The 19994-nt window shown below is 43.6% G+C and overlaps 1 protein-coding gene across 2 annotated transcripts in view; it reads right to left on the reverse strand.

Annotated features, from left to right (window-relative positions):
* The window catches only part of FBN1 (fibrillin 1), a 278955-nt gene that overhangs the window by 112602 nt on the left and 146359 nt on the right, over window positions 1–19994 (reverse strand). For both annotated transcript variants that reach the window (XM_060174616.1, XM_016185653.2), the window contains exons 9-13: window positions 16299–16424; window positions 8235–8393; window positions 5034–5210; window positions 3957–4097; window positions 2136–2255 (exon numbers count right to left, since the gene is read on the reverse strand). In XM_060174616.1, the coding sequence (XP_060030599.1) occupies window positions 2136–2255; window positions 3957–4097; window positions 5034–5210; window positions 8235–8393; window positions 16299–16424 (723 nt within the window). The remainder of the gene's footprint in view (window positions 1–2135; window positions 2256–3956; window positions 4098–5033; window positions 5211–8234; window positions 8394–16298; window positions 16425–19994) is intronic.

Consider the following 19994-nt stretch of genomic DNA (forward strand, 5'->3'; position numbering starts at 1 on the left):
TTTATTTAGGATTATTCATTAGTATTTGAGAGCTAGATGACAGAAAAATTCCCACATAGTATTATTAAAGCTAACTGTAATTTTTAGTAATAATCCTTATATCTCAACTCTGTAAACAAAATAGTCTGCATCAATTCCTACTAACAAGTCAGTGTATATATCTTATGTATATGGGACATCAATGCTTTTCAACATATGATAAAAAATTTGGATCTTAGCTAGATGTTTCACAACAAAAGAAAAAAAGTCTACCTTAAAAATTAGCTCAATTCCATTTGAAAACTATTAACCATATGACTTCAAATGTCCACCTTCCTTTGGTCAGTGCTGGACCAAGTGCACTTTTTTCTGATAAATCCTTTGTATCTTTCATATGAGTATTAATGAATAAAATATTAGCAATGTAAGATGATTGACCTTTTTTTCTATTGTGTTTAATATACCAAAGAAAACAAAAATTCTTAGTTCTTAGTTGTCATTAAAAATAACAGTTGTGGAGGTTGGGCAGTAGCGCAGAGGGTTAAGTGCACAGGGTGCGAAGCGCAAGGACCAGTGTAAGGATCCTGGTTCAAGCCCCCCCCCCCCCCCGGCTCCCCACCTGCAGGGGAGTCGCTTCACAGGCGGTGAAGCAGGTCTGCAGGTGTTTATCCTCTCTCCCTCTCTGTCTTCCCCTCCTCTCTTGATTTCTCTCTGTCCTATCCAACAACAGCGACAGCAATAACAGCAATAATAATAGCCACAACAACGAATAAAACAAGGACAACAAAAAGGAAAATAAATAAATAAATAAATATTTTTTTTTAAAAAATAACAATTGCTTGACAAAAGCTCCCATGAGTTCTCCTGGCTGAAGATAACAATTAAATCGCATGGAAAGCATGATCCCCAAGATCACCTGTTCCTCTCAGTTTCTAAGCTCCATACCTGGCTGGACATTAAGGAGGATGAACACAAGCTGCCCTGTCTGCATAGCACACATGTTTTGCCAGGACTTAGTCTCCAGAAGAAGGAGACCACAGGACTGAATACAATTCGGGGCGGAGCTGTCTAGGCAGAGCTGAGGCCCTGCATGCCTGGTTAGATGCCCCCAACACCCTCTGGATGACAAGAGAATGTCTCCATGGCTGTGCTGACCGTCTCTCCTACGTAGGCACAGTGTCTGTGGTTGACCCTCAGACGCACTTTCTTTCTGGGCAGATCCTGCCGTGGTTTCCACAGGAGTCACTGGACCAGCTGAAGCCGTCTGGGCTTTCCTTCTGTCTGATCTTTTTGCCAGCAACCTCTGATCATTTTCTCTCTCGTTTATTTCTTAATCCCTGCTCCAGTCTGACTTGCTGTACACTCCAGAAAAATAGTAAAAGCCACCTATTCTTGAGAAGATTTTTTTTTAAAAAAAGGACTCTATAATTTGGGGGTGGGGGTAAGAGGTGTGTCTGGGGATAATATAAACAAGGCAGAGAGTTCAGCTTTGTGTTTCCTCATTCATGTAGAATTATCACCCTGTGAGATAAAATGAAGGTTTTGCCATTCGAAGGTTTCACCCATGCTCTGTCTCTCCTGCCTTCCACACAGCCCCTCTGATGCCTCTCAGGCTCTGTAGACAGCTTTATTTATCATTCTGTGGCAAGCTTCATGAAATATGAGCCTGTAACTAACTACTCTTGTTTGAGATTAGTTTAGGACTCCTTGTTAAAGCAGTCAATGCTTGTGGTTTATAGGCAATCTTATCTCTAATAAATTAATTCAACTTCATGTTACCACATGTGTCTACACTGGCTGGTCTTTAGTGTGCTCAATAATGTCTTCATGTAAGGAGAAGTCGTCTAGACACTAGTCTCACTGTCTTTTTCTACTACTGTAAACTGCTTAGTACATTGTACATGCTAAATATTTTATTGTAAATATTTATTTATTATTAGATAGAGACATAGAGAAATTGAGAGGGGAGGGGAAGATAGAGAGGGAAGGACACAGAGAGACACCTGCAACCCTGCTTCACCACTTGTGAAGCTTTCCCCCTGCAGGAGGGGACCAGGGTCTTGAACCTGGGGGAGGACTATTTAAACTCCACCCAACTACCTGAAGCAAACCTCTCACTTAGCACACATTCCGCATGTTCCCAATGGCAGCCCTACCTCGGCATTCTGTCCGCGTGAGTGTACTCTGATATCCAGTTCGGCACTGACAGTAGTAAGAGCCCTGGGTATTCACACAGTCTCCACCAGCACAAGGGTTTTTCTCACATTCATCAACGTCTGTAAAACACAGTATATTTTAGTAAGAAATCAGAGAGCAATAACTCATAACACTAAGACCACTTTTCTGGTTTCCTTTACTGTTGAAAGACCATGCTTCTGAGAACTCAATAGCATAATGAAAGGATCTTTTTTCTTTCCACTATAATACCCCATGTCACCAGCCACTTGAAGACTGGTTGGGCAGTTCAAGTGTATTATCTTCCTGTGTTAATTTTCAGAGAGAAAGAGAGAGAGAGAGAGAGAGAGAAAATCCAAGTATATAGCAATACTATACCTTGAGCTAATAAACATTTTTTTCTTCCATCAGTATGGCCTGAGAGAAGCAGACAGACTCACACTTCCCAAGTGGCTTCTAGATATTAAGCTGAGTATCTCCTGAATGTATATTTTTATAATAAAAGGACCTAACTCCATGTATTAAGTACTGCTGAGTTCCACAAGGAATTTTGGAATAAAACTCGACACTGTAGTCCACTAAGGGGCAATTTCCAGCCACCAGAGTGTTTGCCACCACCCCTGTCCTGTCTCCAGATAGATAGGTCCTCTAGAACTATCACTTAGAGGTAAAGTGGTTTATATTCTTTTATTTGCAAAGATGAAGATGCTCAGACTTCTCAAGGATCCCCTACCTGTCCAAGGTCACCTGCTGCTGTCACAGGAGAAAGTCCAACCCCACAAGCTCTCCCCTGAGCAAGATTCTGCCTTTTGCACCCAGCTTTAGATGGCTGCTCAGGACTGAATGCTCAGGACTACCGAAGGGGCTTCCACATCACTGGGGAATCAGACTGCATGGGGAACTACAACTGCTTATGAAGTTATTTCTGCCTGCTTATGAAGGACAGAACTGGAATCTGTAACAGAACTGAGTGAGGAGTCTATTCTTGTTAAAAATTTAGATGGCGGCTGGGTGCTCAGAGCCAATATAATGAACTGATTACTCCTGTTACACTTCTACCCTTCATTAGCATAAATGGAAAATTAGCCAGAGTTTGTAAGTAAAAGGTGAAAACTGCATATTTGGAGGATATTTTCAATGCTTTAATTTAAAGGTAATGTTTTTGATAAGAGGTCATAAGCTGGAGTTAGCAGCAAAGATCTGAATGTATTATATTATGGAAATTAAAATAATAGTAGCAGAGAGATTAATAGCCTCCCCCAAATATGCTCAAACCCTAATTCCCAAGAATTTGCAGATATGTGACATGGTAGAGGCAAATTAAGGTTTAGATGAAATCAAGGTTGCTAATCTGTAGACTTTGAAATGGGGAGGGGAAGTTTCCTGGGTCCTATAAGTAAACAAAATATAATGATAAAAGTTCTTTAATGTGGAAGAAGGAGTTGAAAGAGAGAACCATAGTCAGAGTGAGATGAGAAGATATCTTTGAAGATGGAGAAAGGGGCCCTTAGATAAGGATAGCAGACTGTCTCTGGAAACCAGAAATAACAAAGTGGATTCTTGAAAAAAAAATTCTGTGATTAAAATTATTTATTTCCAGAGAGCCTCCAAAAGAACACAGCCCTGTGGGCATCTTGATTTTAGTCCAGTCACACTTGTGCTGGACCTCTACTCTGTACAACTATGAAATAACACATTTGTGTTCTTTGAAGCCACTAAGGCTATGTCAGTTTGTAATCTTAGCAGTAGAAGACCATTATAGTCACAGAAAAGGATCGACAATCTAGCCAATTATTACATACCAATGCACTCCCCACGGAGGTCCAGCTGGAATCCTTGGTTGCACTCACACCGGTAGCTCCCAGGAGTTGGAATGCAGCGTCCATTTTGACAGAGATAGCGAAACAGCTGACAGTAATCAGTGATGTTGACTGGCAGGACCCCTAGAAGAGTAACATGAAACCCCATTCAATGATTCGTTACTACTGTCTTTCATCCTCACTAAATCTCTCATCATGGACAAGATACTGAGTCATAGAGGCAGGAGGACACGCTCTGGGCACGAGGTAATTAGACCCAGTAGAGTAGGTTTCCAGTCCTTTTCAGGACCTCATGTGCCCCATGACCTGCAGCTGAAACAGAACTGCACCTCATCCAGTTTCACCTTCCCCTTCCTCTGCCTCATACTCAAGCCTTCATTGTGGGGAAACAACAAAGGCAACGAGTTACTACTCTTTCACTAATTGCAAAACTGCTTTGCATGATATCAAGCCCAGAGTTATCATTTTATGCTTCCTCTGTTCATGCACCTTGTGCATCAGATTTAACTCTTTCCCTTAATTTTTCCACAGTTGGGTCAAAAGATCAATAACCAGGAGTCGGGCAGTAGCGCAGTGGGTTAAGCGCACATGGCGCAAAGCGCAAGGGCTGGCATAAGGATCCTGGTTCGAGCCCCCGGCTCCCCACCTGCAGGGGAGTCACTTTACAGGCGGTGAAGCAGATCTGCAGGTGTCTATCTTTCTCTCCCCCTCTCTGTCTTCCCCTCCTCTCTCCATTTCTCTCTGTCCTATCCAACAACATCAATAATAACTACAAAAATAAAACAACAAGGGCAACAAAAGGAAAGAAAGAAAGAAAGAAAGAAAGAAAGAAAGAAAAAAGATCAATAACCAAAGATTATTCATCTCTCAATACAAGAAGCCTCACATTTCTCACTATCCAACAGGCAAACTGAGACACACGGATACAATGTTATGCAAACTAAAATTTTAATCTAAGAACTGGTAAATATTTAATGACTAGATCAACATTATCATCAACAACAAGTTAGCCTGACTAGCACAAGAAAAATAAATGGAAGGAAAACTTTAAATGCTTACTTGGTGGCTCCCGAGATGGATATATGTCCACTGGTGGTCGAGGGCCCGGAAGGTGAGGTCCAGGGGGAAAGCCAGGAGGAACAGGGTGGACTGGAGGAAGGGGGCCAAGGGGCGGGGGAGGATATCCTGGTCTCTCGGGAATTACCATAGGCACAGAGCACAGCTTGTTGAAATCCTCTGGAAAAACAAACAACAGCACATGTGCCAGAAGTCACCATTATACTCTAAAGCAATCTTTGAACAGAACTCATCTTCAGACCACAGAGGGCAATGGGAGAAAAGGAAAAAGATCAATTGGAGCAGTCATTCAGCCTCCCCAGAAAACCCCAGAGTGTGCAACACAAGTGCTTCCCCCAAACCTATGAAGTTTTGTCTGTATTACAATTTGCTTTGAGGAAAGATGAAATACCATTTTCTCTTGTTCAGTCCCATCTACTGATCTACTGATCGGGGGGGGGGGATCAGAAGAACACAGTCAGAGCTTGGATTGTATCATAAAAACAGTGGTCACTGGAAGTCTTTTAGCAGAACATTCTTGCTGGCTAGGGAGAATGTACTGGAGGGAGACGAGGCTGTTGCTGAAGGCCATGGGCAAGATCATGATGGCTGGACAAAAGGGCACAGGGAAAAAGTGGAAAACTTTGAATTATGTTTTAAAACTATGTACTTGGGGGCCAGGTGGTGGCACACCTGGTTGAGCACACATGTTACAATGCACAAGGACCTGGGTTCAAGCCACCAGTCCCCGCCTGCAGGGGGAAAGCTTTATGAGTGGTGAAGCAGTGTTACAGGTGTCTCTCTGTCTCTCTATATCACCCCCTTCCCTCTTGACTTCTCTCTATCTCTATCTAATAAATAAATAAAGGTAATACGAAAAAAGTTTTTTACAAAAGAAACATGAACCTGATCAAGGAGTATGTGTCAGAGTAGAGGGAACAGGATACGAAGAATGAAATCTAGTTTTCAGATTTCCCAGTGGGGTAGATACCATGTGCTGAGAGGCAAAAAAAACATGTGGTGGGGGCAGGGTTTGGTGGAAGAAGTCAGCTTCCATTTTGAGCGTATGAGTCTTGAAATAAGTCAGAGCAGTTGTATTATAGTTTGAAGCTCAGAGAAGTCTGGGCAGGTTATGAATTTTGGACCTATCAGTAAATGATTGCTAGGCAGAAAGCATGATGTCACAGGAGTGAATGAGCTCATCTCAGGAAGTAGAAAAGGGAAAGGGAAGGGAAGGGAGTACATGCACAGAGTACCAGAGCCCTATTTGTGAAAGACAATCAAGGGATGGAGAAGCAGAAGGATTACTGGGCTGGTGGGCCTGGGCTTAACACTGCTGCTGAGTGATCACCCGAGAGAGTGCTCCTGGTCTGAACCAGCTTCTCCCCTGTAAATGTACACACAGGCTAATACTGTACCCGAATATCTCTATAATCAAAAGTGTGATAAAAGCTATGGAAGCCTTCCAAAAACCATGTGGAATATGGGGCTATAATGGTGAAAGAGACCTCCCAAGAAGATACACGAGCAGGCAGGGGAACACAACGAAGCAGACTGGGTTTGCATCATGGCACTAGAGTAAACCCCGAGCACTGAGAAAGAAGGTGACAGCCCCAGGTGTGATTAACTCAGGACACTTCTGGTTCAAGTCATATCTGAGCATATCCTTCAAGAGAAGAGGAAGCGCTACAGGAAGGGGGTAGAGAGGAGAGGGCAAAGACCTGATTGAACTCCAGACAACAGGGGCTTGAACCTGAGTTCTTGTGCACAGTGATGTATGCCACTGCCTAAGTCTATGAAGCTTTCTTTTCTTTTTTTCTTTTCTTTTCTTCTCTTCTCTTTTCTTCTCTTCTCTTCTCTTGTATTCTCTTCTCTTTTCTATTCTTTTCTCTTTTTCCTCCAGGGTTATAGCTGGGACTCAGTGCCAGCAATATGAATCCACTGCTCCTAGTGGCCAGTCCCCCCCCCCTTTTATGCAATAGGACAGATAAATTGAGAGGGGAGAGGGAGTTAGAGAAGGAGAGAGAGAGATAAAGAGATAGAGAGAGAGAGAGAGAGGCCTGTTTCACCACTTGTGAAGCATCCCTGTTGCAAGTGGGGAGCAGGGGCTTGAACCCAGGTCCTTGCATGTGGTTATATGTGTGTTTATCCAGGTGCACCACTATCTGGCCCCTTGAAATTTTCTTTCCTTTTTTCTTTTCTTTTCTTTTCTTTTCTTTTCTTTTCTTTTCTTTTCTTTTCTTTTCTTTTCTTTCCTTCTCCCTCCAGGGTCATTGCCAGGGCTCAGTGCCTGCACTACGAATCCACTGCTCCTGGAGGCTGTTTTTCCCATTTTGTTGCCCTTGTTGTTGTGTTTGTTGTAGTTGTTATTGTTGTCATAGCTGTTGTTGTTGTTGGACAGGATAGAGAGAAATGGAGAGAGGAGGGGAAGACAGAAAGGGGGAGAGAAAGACAGACACCTGCAGACCTGCTTCACTGCTTCCTGTAGGTGGGGAGCTGGGGGCTCGAATGGGGATCCTCATGCTGGCCCTTGCGCTTTGCGCCACATATACTTAACCCGATGGAAATTTTATTTTCAAGAAATGGTTTGTACCACTTAGGTATTGCCTGATTTCATTCTGGGCAAATCTTTCTTGACATCTTTCTTTACATTTTTTCCAGACAAAAACTATTTTTAACTGAACTTAGATGAGTTTTGCTTTGGAAAATGTATGCAGACACTAGGGAGATCAGCTCGAAGGCTACCACAACATCCAGAATAAGCAAAATGGAACTTTCAACGACAGATAAAAGGGAGGGTGTGAAGAAGAAAGTCAATAGGGCTTGGCAACCAGGAAGAGGGATGTCAAATGTTAGGGAAACAGGAAATGGGCATCCAATACAACTCACCCAAAAGGCTCTGGGAGAGGTGAATTCTATTCTACTGAGAACCCAAGAATGGCACAAGAGCCAAAAGAAATAGATGAAAATAAGAGGCATCAAAGAGTTTCTGAGAAGGTTGCTAATCTGTGGCAGGAAAAACAAACAAACAAACAAAAACAAGTAGGTCCTGAGATGTTTGTAAATAGCTCTACTTGCTATCTGGGAGAAATTTCCCTGGAATCTTACTGATCTGGGTCAGTGCTAGTTCTGTGTCACACACATCGTTCCTGGGTTTGTGGGGGTTGAGCTGGTATACCCGCAGAGAGTCAGAAGTTATCTTACCTGTTGCTCTGATGGGACACATTTCAGGAGCGATAGTGGCCCCAGGTGACCAGCATCGGCCTGAGTCACAGCAGCACTGCATTTTAGTGATGGACTGTGGCAGCTGGTTAGAACAACGTCCATTTGCCAGAGTCTTATAACAGTACCCAGGGCGGACGTCTGTTGGAACAGAGACACACACATATCACTGAGGTCAGACTTCTAACAGCATTTCCTTCCCCAGCACCTCCATGATTTACACTTGGGGTCTGGCCATCTGAAATCACACTCCTGCCTCCTGGAACAGAAGCTACATGTAGCCCTCAGGAACAACGCTCAGTCAGAAATCCTGTCTCATACCTTTTGCCCCTGTGAGCTGGTGCCCTTGGCCAAGGTCCCACATTCCATCCTCAAGGTGGGAACAAATGATTACAACCTTATGTGCCATAGGAAAAGAGAGACCAAGGAAATCACTGGCAGTGACAGTTAATTAGCTATGAAGACATGTCTCTATGCTGAAGCAGGGCCTGGCCTGTGCTTGGTTTCAAATTACTTAACTCAAGCCACTTTAGACAAATATTGACATAAATCTATTTTAGAACAACAGTAAATCTGCACTATCATCTGTATTTCTTTTTTTAAATATTTATTTCCTTTTTGTTGCCCTTGTTTTTATAGTTATTGTTGTTGATGTCATTGTTGTTGGATAGGACAGAGAGAAATGGAGAGAGGAAGGGAAGACAGAGAGAGTGAGAGAAAGATAGACACCTGCAGACCTGCTTTACCACTTGTGAAGCGACTCCCCTGCAGGTGGGGTGCCGGGGGCTCGAACCGGGATCCTTACGCTGGTCCTTGCGCTTTGCGTCACATGTGCTTAACCCGCTGTGCTAATCGTCTGTATTTCTAAAAGATCTTTTAAATTTTTCTGCCTGGAATTGTGAGCTTTGGAATTTTTTTTTTTTGGGGGGGGGACTCAGTGTTGAGACTTCATTATTCTAGTAAGGCTTTTTTTTTTCTAGATGCAAAGAGATTGAGACAGAGAGACAGAAGGAAAGATACCACAGTGTCAAGTTTCCTCCAGGGGAGTGCGTTCGTGTACATAGAAAAGCAAATACACTATCCAGGTGAACTACCTTGTCCCCCAACTTAATCTAATAAAAGAATGAGCTACTTTGTGATCAGATCTGATTATTTATCAAAAATTCCTTTTGTCCTGTGGTCTTAGTAGGCTTGACATGGCACTAATTATTTAAAAGTCAAAGTGTACATGACTCCAAGTTATTAGTCCAATAGGATATAACAGTTCTTGAGGGTTCCCTCCATGCCCCCTTGGCAGAAAGGTCTCTTTCCAGGACAAAATGAGAGAAGAACTATTTTGACAGACAACTTTTATTGGGTTATATCATGTCTGTGATGAAGACACTGACATACTGAGGTACACCTCTGGACAAGCAAGGAAGAGCCTGTGACACAGAAGAGATGCCCAGCTCCTCGTGAGTCTGAGAGGAAACAGGAAGTAGAGGAGGCAGGTGCAGGAAGTACAGAAATACACCTTGATCCACCTGGCATATACTGAGTGGACCTCTCTTCAAGTAAAGTGCATCTCTGTGCAATTTGTATAAAATCAAGTTTTGAAAGAAATAATATTTAAATATTATTGTCATTTTTTTGTCATCACTGGGACTTCACTGCTCCAGAGTGATTTTTTTAGATAGAAAGACAAGAGAGACAGACAGACAGACACACAGAGAGAGAGAGACAGAGAGAGAGAACACAGCACTAAATCTTCCTTTGGTGTAGTAGGGGCCAGGCTCGAACCCGGGTCTAGTGTGTAACAGAGCAAGCATACCATCCAAGTAAACAAACTATCTTGCCAGCCCTTAACATGATCACCATTTAAAGTGATCTAAGAGAGGGGAAGAGTGGAGAAAAAGAGATATAGGCAGTAAATACATTTGCAATGTAAGGATGTACTTTACAGGGAAAAAAAAATCTGTCCTGGGTTTTCTTTTCTCTAAATATAACATTGAACATTAACTTTAACCAGAGAGGACCATACCCATATTTTCATCTACATCTTTTTTTGGGGGAGGCTATCAATAGAACCTCACACAAGTGTAATTTCACCACTCAAGGTTGTTTTCTAATTCTAATAGAAAAAGAAAGACAGATACACACACACACACACACACACACACACACACACACCACACACACACCACATCACAAGAGCACTGGTGCTTCCTTCAGTGCCACAGCTCCTCCCATGTGGTGCTGGGGCTTGAACCTGTGCCATGCACATGGCTGGGTATACAACCTACCCAGTAAGCTACCATTCCTCATATACATCATTCATTTATAATTAATTAATTTTGGATAGAGACAGAGAGAACTTGAGAGGGAAAGGGGAGATAGAGAGGAAGAGAGAGAGAAAGAGAGGGGGGGAGAGAGACTTGCAGAACTGTTTATACCACTTAAGAAGCTTTCCTCCCTGCAGATGTGGACCAAAGGCTTGAACCCGGGTCATTGTGCACTATAACGTGTGCACTTAACCAAGTGCACCACTGTCTGGCCCCAAATACATCATCCTTAAAAGGCAGCACTGTAAAATCTGGAGAGTTGCAATAGATTAGGAAGATGAAACAGAATAAAAAGCAAGCATGACTTAGAAACGTTTAAATGGTTAACATCAAATGAAGAAGGCTAAAACAAACCTTGAAAAACAGTAAAGGGAAGTTCCGGGTCAGCTTTAAAGGCCACAAGATTATTTCTGAAAAGTATCTTAAACCACCAGCAAGTATAAATGGGCTTTCCAGAAATTTTTTGTGGTCCCATTTCCTGTACCTCTGGTTAGATTAATAGTCTGCAAAGAGGCAGAACAAGTTTTATTCCTGCCCAACCCAGGGCAAATGGCTGGAGTGGGGAGGACACACAAGGGGTGCTCTGTGAAGTCATGGGTGGTGCCCTCCCCAAGAAGAAGGGAAGCAATGGAACTTTCCACATTCCAGTTTGCATTGCCTTGAAGCCACCAAAACTTTTTATCCTTGGGGGTTAGTCAATATTTGTGACACAGAAACCAAAGGTCATTAAGAAAAGGAAGAGATGAGGTGTTTAAAATTGGCTTGTGTCCTGGGTTTCAAATGAATTTGGTGGTCAAAACTAGTGTAAACACTTGACCAAAATTTGTATATATGTTTTTCCACAGGAGTTATCCTTCACAGTAAATCTGGGACCTGCAGCTGCCAGTGGCAAGCTCTTAAGAGACTAATACCTATTATTTTGCAAATTTGCTGTCATGCTACTTTATTGCTCAGCTTGTTGGCTCTCGTGTAAAATCAGCATATCAGAGAACTCTTAATGAAAACTGTGAGGGTTAGTGTTGATAAAAATGAGCAGTAGGGAGTCGGGCAGTGGCGCAGCAGGTTAAGTGCATGTGGCACAAAGCATTAAGGACCTGCGTAAGGATCCTGGTTTGAGCCCTCGGCTCCCCACCTGCAGGGGAGTCGCTTCACAAGCGGTGAAGCAGGTCTGCAGGTGTCTATCTTTCTCTCCCTCTCTCTGTTTTCCCCTCCTCTCTCCATTTCTCTCTGTCCTATCCAACAACGACGACATCAATAACCACAACAATGTTAAACAACAAGGGCAGCAAAAGGGAAAATAAATAAATATAAAAAAAGAGCAGTTGGGAGTCGGGTGGTAGTGTAACAAGTTAAGCGCATGTGGCGTAAAGCACAAGGACTGGCAAAAGGATCCTGGTTCAAGCCCCCAGCTCCCCACCTGCAGAAGAGTCGATTCACAGGCGGTGAAGCAGGTCTGCAGGTGTCTATCTTTCTCTCCCTTTCTCTGTCCTCCCCTCCTCTCTCCATTACTCTCTGTCCTATCCAACAAGGACGACATTAGTAACAACAACAATAACTATAACAACAATAAAAAGACAACAAGGACAATAAAAGGGAAAAAAATTTTTTTAATTAAAAAAAAGCAGTCATGGGGGCTGGGACAGTAGCTCACTAGGCTAAATGCACATAGTACAAAGCACAAGGACTAGCACAAAGATCCCAGTTTAAGTCCCCGGCTCCCCACCTGCAGGGTGGTCACTTCCCAGTCAGTGAAGCAGGTCTGCAGGTGTCTATCTTTCTGTCTCCCCCTCTCTGTCTTCCCCTCCTCTCTCCATTTCTCTCTGTCCTATCCAACAGCAATAACAATGGCAGCAACAACAACAGTGGAAAAATGGCCGCCAGGAGCAGTGGATTCATAGTGCAGGCACCGAGCTCCATCCATTACGCTGGACACAAAATAATAATAATAGGGAATTGGGCGGTAGTGCAGCGAGTTAAGTGCACGTGGCACAAAGCGCAAGGACCAGCATAAGGATTCTGGTTCAAGCCCCCGGCTCCCCACCTGCAGGGGAGTTGCTTCACAATCAGTAAAGCAGATCTGCAGGTGTCTATCTTTCTCTCCCCTTCTCTGTCGTCCCCTCCTCTCTCCATTTCTCTCTGTCCTATTTAACAACGACAACATCAATAACAACAACAATAATAACTACAACGACAATAATGAAAATGGCAACAAAGGGAAAAATAAACATTACAAAATAATAATAATATAAAAATAGTCACGTTGGAGTTGTGGGCATCCCCTGTTTCATAAATGGCACCTATAGGGGCCGGGAGGTGGTGCACCCAGTTAAGCACACTTAGTACAATGAGCACGATCCTGCACAAGGACCCAGGTTCGAGTCCTTGCTCCCCACCTGCTGCTAGAACACTATCTGTACAGTGAAGCAGCTCTGCAGGTGTCTGTCTGTCTCTCTCCCTCTAGTTTCTTAATTTTGCTGAAGGAAAGGGATTAACACATTCTGATTAGTTGTTTTTTTCTGTTCACAGTAAGCATGCCAGCACAATTTATATATATATATATATTTTTTTTTAAGTGAAAAGCTATAGGTTCATGAGTACAAGAAGACAAAAGCTGTGAAAGCCAGGGGCCATCTGGAGGAAGAGGCCTCTGGACACACAGGTTTTCATCAGGGAGCAGTGGTCCAGGAAGCAAGAAAGAACCAACCTGGGGCTAGATTTCTGTAGGAAGAGTGAGGGGTGGCTCTAGAATGATCTATGGAATAACCTAGGGCAGCTAAGCAGGAAGAATGTTCCTTCTGGAAGAGGGACAGGGAGGCAAAAGGAAACACACACACACACACACACACACACACACGTCTTGTCTGCCAAGACACCTGGCAGAAAAAGAGCCAGATACATTCCTTCTTGCTACCCTTCTGACTCACTTAGTCCTTATTCTCAGCACTCAGAAACCACAGAGAAGTAAGACAAATATATTACAGAATAAATAGGTGTTATACAGCTATCCTAGATGATTAAGAGGCCAATACTGCTACATTCAACCAGGAGCTAGGAGTCCAGGAGGTCCAAACCAGGTGCAGGACCTCTAAAACATTTTGCAAACTGAGGAGTCAGAGCACATTAATGTGAAGAAGAACACACTAGCATATACAGCCTGCATGGGAAAAGATAGAAACAGGCTGGGGTTATGGATCGACCTGCCAACAGCCATGTCCAACGGAGAAGCAATTACAGAAGCCAGACCTTCCACTTTCTGCACCCCATAAAGAATTTTGGTCTGGGGGCCAGGTGGTGGCACACCTGGTTGAGTGCACATGTTACAATGTACAAAGACCCAGGTTCAAGCCTCCAGTCCCCACCTGCAGCGGGAAAGCCTTATGAGTGATAAAGCAGGGCTGCAGGTGTCTCTGTCTCCCTCTCTATCTCCCCTTACCCTCTCAAATTCTGGCTGTCTCTATCTAATAAATAAATATAATTTAAAAAAAAAGAATTTTGGTCCATACTCCCAGAGGGATCAAGAATAGGAAAGCTCCTAATGGAGGGAATGGGACCGTGGAACTCTAGTGGAAGGGACTGTATGGAACTGAATTCCTGTTACATTATAATTCGGTTAATAATTTATTAAATTACTGATGATTTAAAAAAGAGAGCGATCCAAAGGAACAGTACAAGGCACATAAAGTAGTTCTGCAAGAGCTCTGAGGGCAAAGGGAAGGCTTAGGTTTCAGAGGCCTAAAAGCCTCTGGATATAGGATGTAGGCAGATCAGGAAAGAACCTTCCTTTCTCCCTCTCCCCTGCCCCACACTGAGCACATCCATGGAAATCATATGCTGGATGGGATCATCTGGGCAGAAGTAGGAGCAACATTATTTTCCATGGCCATTCTTTCATCGCAGTTCCAGTATTCATGGAGAGAGTCTGACAATTAGAGCAATCCAGCACCACTGCTACTTCTAAGGAAAACTCCAGATACACTTCCTTCCCTCTTCAGCTGTCCTTCTTCAAAATGTCAATTGTAAGAGACTGCTCTCAGTTTGTAGTCTGACTCAGTGAAAAGGAATTCAGAATTTCAAGTGCAATTCAATTTGAGTCTGAAATTCATAGCCTGTGGCGAGGATGTGAAACTGAGTGTCTTTGAAAATATGGGCCAAAAACAAACATCAAAAGACTGCATTTGTCTTTCTCCAAGAATATGTACGCAGCCTCCCCAAATGTGCTCTAACAATAAGGAATTACTCGTTTTTCCAGTCAACAACGCTTACTGTGTCTGTATTACATGAAAGGAGCAACTACTTCTCCTTGAATAGAATTTATAACTGGATCAGACCTATGAACACACACGCACACACACACACATTTTCCCTATGAGGTCTTTTATAAGAAGTTTATCCTCAGTGGGAGAGGACTTGCTTCTAGTTTAATCAATAAGGGACATTTTCAAAGGTACAAAATCTGAGTAGAACTGGAGAAAGGGACTTGAGTTGAAGAGAATATCTTGCATGCAGATTAAAGGCACAAAAGAACAAGGGCCAGGGGATAGTGCACAAGGTCCCAGGTTCAAGCCTCTGGTCCTCACCTGCAGAGGGAAAACTTGATGAGTGGTGAAAAAGAGCTGCAGGTTTCTCTCTCCCTATCTCCCCACCCATCTCAATTTCTCTCTGTCTTTACCCAATAATAAAGTAAAGTAAAAGAATCAAAGTGAAAAATAGCCTGTGGGAGATAAAGATCCATTTGCCAATGTAACTGAACAAGAGGAAATGAAAAACCATTGTTAAGAAACTCTAGTGGATATCCAACTTGTTAAGATAGAATTCATCTTGCTTGCTTGGTTGCACCAACAAAATAGCAAAGTGGGAAGGGGTCTGAGAGAACTGTCCCTTAGCTTTTAAACTACTCTGGAACATTAGTTTTATTCTGGAACGCTGAATTTTGAAGGACATCTTAGCAATCACACAATCCAGCAGCTGTCGAGTCATTTTTCTTTTTACAACAAAACAAATCCACAACAGGATCCCTTATTTCACATAGGAACCTATTGTCTACCCAATAAAAGCAGAGTTTTCTAAATTGGATTTAATTGGGGTGAAGGCGGGAAGGTTCAGAGAAGCTCTTCCCACTCAGCCTCCCCACTCCCAACTGCCCCAGTTCCTACACCAGCAGTCCTGGGGGGCTTTGCTGTACCTAGTGGCTCCATGAGACACAGAATGGTAAATTAAAAGAAAACCAAAAACAACTCTTAAGTTCAAGTGGAAAACTACCAGGGGTTTCTAAGCAAGAGGGTTATTTAGTCAAAGTACTATTTTAGGAAGATAAATCTGACATGATGGATTGTAGAGAAGCCAGGAAGCCGGAAACCAATTAAGAGATTATTGCAAAATTTCAGACCTAAATTAACAAACACAGGTTTCAGGAAAGGACTGAAAGTGGGGGTGAAAGGAGAACAGAGTCAAGAATGGCTTCAAAGTTTGTCGGCTACATACCTGCAAAGTATAGACCTGTGACACCCAAAGGAGTCCACCGCTCTTGGGTGGGCGGCAAAAATGCCAAAGCTGACCCATGGCATGCTTCTATTCTTTAAGAGATATTCAACTGTTTAAAAGATTGCTGTAAGTATTCATCTTACCTCTAGAAAAAATAGGGTCCCTTTCACAAAGCTGTTGAGAACAACGTTCGTAATGGAAGTGATATATAAAAAGCACGTGCAGTATTAATAAGCACACCTACCTATGCATCTGGTGCCATCAGAAGATGTGTAAAAACCAGGGGGGCATTTACAAAAGTAACTGCTGACTGTATTTGTACATTCACCTCCTTCGCAGATCCCAGGAATGGTGCTGCATTCATCAATATCTAGAAGAGGAAGAAGAGTTTCAGTATACAGAAAACACAGTATGAAACCCTGGTCATTACAGGGGCTTTGGGTGGGCCACAAATCAAACCACGTCCTCAGTTAGAACAACCTTTTCAGAATAAAAACTGCATGTAAAACAATCGATTCAAAGAGCAGGTGTTCTTCTCTCAACATAGGCTTATTCAAGGAATTAATCATGTTTAAGAGATTAGAATGGAATTAAAGAAATTACCCATTTAAAATCTAAAAGTCTGACCTGTTGTTTCACTGAGTAATTATAGTATGCTAATATTCCAAATGTCGTTTATCACCAATTTTTTTCCTGATCTCTGTATGTCATACACTGTATCAAGTGCCCCCCTGCTTTTCACTCTAAATCCATCATCTCTTGCATTTCAATTCCATTTTATTTTTCACAAAATAGATAAAGCCTGGAGAGCATACACATCACCATGCATGAAGAACAGGGTTCAAGCCCCTGGACTCCACCTGGTGAGGTGGGACAATGTTGCTATCTCTTCTTCTCTTCCTCTCTATTTCTTTCTGTCTCTACCAAGAAAAGAGAAGAGGAGGAGGGGAAGAGGAGAAAGAAAAAGGAGCAGGAGAAGGAGGAGAAGGAGTAAAATAAGGAGGAGGAGAGGGAGAGAGAAGAAGGAGGAGAAAAGAGGACAGAAGGGGGAGAAAGGGGGAGACAGGGGGGAAGAAGGGAGGAGAAAGGAAGAGGAAGGAAGGAAGGAAGGAAGGAAGGAAGGAAGGAAGGAAGGATGATGGATGGATGGAAAGAGAGGGAGGGAGGGATAGAAGGAGGAAGAGAGGCATCCTATATAGCAAAGACCATGAGGTCTTAGTGCTGACCAGGCTTGGCCCAATTGGTCTTCTCAAGATGATCCCAACTCTCTCTCCAATAGTTTTCTGTGGCTGGGTGAGTGAGCTGTGGTAGACACTGGCATGCCCATCATATTCCCTTTAGGGGAGGACTTGTCGGCTCATCACACAAGGTGCTCAGCTGTCTGGAGGAAAGTGTTCCCAGACGCTCACAACCAATGATCTGGTGGTCATCTTGCCCCAGGAGGGACAACTCTGAAAATCACTCCAAGTCCACAATTCCCTGTAAGGTCAATTAGAGCTATAGTTAGGGTCTGCCCTCATGTTCACAGAGCACTGGTCTCCTCTGCAGAAACAGTAAGAGACTCTTAAATGAATCTGACCTTTTCTTTCAAGGGGAACTTTACAACAGCCCTAGCTACACCCTTCTTCTTCTAGCGTTTGCCCTTCTTCTGTAGCCAGTCAACAGCGTCAGGTTGAGCCTGATGTAAAGTTTCGAGACCTCCTTTGAGTCTGGAGAGGTGGCAGTCGTTGACTATGTGGGTCATAGTCTGTCTGTAGCCGCAGGGGCAGTTCGGGTCTTCTCTGGCTCCCCAGCGATGGAACATAGCGGCGCACCGGCCATGGCCTGTTCGATAGCGATTGAGGAGGGCCCAATCATAACGTGCTAGGTCAAAGCCGGGTTGGCGCTTGCAGGGGTCTGTGATGAGGTGTTTGTTCTTTACCTCAGCTGACTGCCAACTCTGTTTCCAAGAGTCTGGAACAGAGAAGTTCAGTGTAGGCGTAGGGGACCAGATTGGGTGACGAGACGTCAAGCGTTGGACAGGGTGGGTGAAGATATCCGCGTATATTGGCAGGTCCAGTCGAGCGTAGACGTGGGAAATGAACTTAGATGATGCAGCATCCCGACGAATATCTGGCAGGGCGATGTTGCTAAGAACTGGCAGCCATGGAACCGGGGTGGAACGGATGGTTCCAGAAATTATCCTCATGGAGGAATATAATTTGGAATCGACCAAGTGGACATGGGGGCTACGGAACCATACTGGGGCACAGTATTCTGCAGTGGAATAGCATAATGCCAGAGATGATGATCGTAGTGTGGAAGCGCTCGCGCCCCATGAGGAGCTGGCCAGTCTTGCAATGATGTGATTCCTCGCGCCCACCTTTGCTGCAGTTTTTATGAGATGTTCGTGAAATGACAGAGTGCGATCAAGAGTAACGCCAAGATAGACTAGCTGGGCTTCATGCCGGATTCTTGTATCGCCAAGCTGCACATTAGGCTCACGTGAGGCCGAGGCATGGTGTAGATGGAAAACAGATGATACCGTTTTTGCAGTGCTAGGGATCAGTCGCCATTTTTTACAGTAATCATATATCAGAGACATGTCTTTCGTGTTTCCTCGAGGATGTCGAACTTGGATGCCTGAGTTGCACAGCAGATGTCATCGGCGTAGATGAACTTCCTTGAAGAAGCTACACCCTGATGATGGTCATCAGAAGGTTCAGTGTGAACCCAGGGCACAGGGTGGCTGCAGCATTTCAGTTCTAGAGGTAAACTATAGATTGACCCAAGCTTCCTGAGACTCCTACAATGGCCAGGCTATAATGTAACTCAGAAAGGCTGAAAGATTAAAAAATGAAAGTGTTCCTTTCCACTAATAAGTGTTCCTTCACTTACAAAGCAAAATCAAAGTGGACCAGATTCAAGTGTCTCCTGACTCAAGTTCACCTTATTCATCAAAACGGCAGTACTGAACCCCAACCCCGCCCCCCCTTTTTTTTTTGCTTCCAAGGTTATCTCTGGGGCTCGGTGCCTGCACTATGAATCCACAGTTCCTGGTGGCCATTTTTCCCATTTTGTTGCCTTTGTTGTTGTTGTTGGGTAGGATAGAGAGAAACTGAGAGAGGAGGGGAAGAAAGACAGAGACAGGGAGAGAAAGACAGACACCTGCAGACCTGCTCTACCACTAGTGAAGCGACCCCCCTGTAGGTGGGGAGCCGGAGGCTCAAACCAGGATCCTTACACCAGTCCTTGCGCTTTGCGCTATGTGCACTTAACCCGCTGCGCTACCGCCTGGTCCCCCAGTTTACCTTTTTACAAAGTAACCCCTCTCCATTTTTCTATGCTAGACTAGAGGCTAAACCAAACAATATTTCACTGCTTATACTAAAATGAATGCTAATATAAGCAGCATCGTCATCATGAAGTTGTATAATGGTAATGGTACAAATTCTATTCTTTGAGAGATTTCACTGGAGTTGGTGAGAGAGTCAGGCAGGGAAACAGTCAAGGACAGAGTCCAAGGTTCTAAGAACAAGCAGAACATTTCAAGGCACAGTCTAAGACAGTTCTTCAATCTCAATCCTCCTATATACACCAGTCATACTTCTCCACAAAAATCAATAAAACCCCAAACAATAAAGTGAAAGATCTTCATGTAAGGGTAGAGGAGGTGATTATTGCAACAGAGGTGTGTAGGAGAGCATGCTTTTCTCAAAGTGCCCTAAAAGTTGGCACCTGACTCCTCTAAGGCCCACCGAACGCCATGTGAGCAGATAGCATCTATTAGAAGAAAGTTTTCTTCCTGCTAGTGTGACAACTGCTAACATCCTCACTAAGACCATTTGTTTAATATCCAAAGAGGTCATTTAACTGGCAGCATATATGAGAAAGCATTATTTCAAAAGAGAGTTAGTTTCGATAGGATGAAGGAAACAAGGTTCCCATGCTGACTGGACTA

Source organism: Erinaceus europaeus, chromosome 16, assembly GCF_950295315.1.
Source record: "Erinaceus europaeus chromosome 16, mEriEur2.1, whole genome shotgun sequence".
Taxonomy (NCBI): domain Eukaryota; kingdom Metazoa; phylum Chordata; class Mammalia; order Eulipotyphla; family Erinaceidae; genus Erinaceus; species Erinaceus europaeus.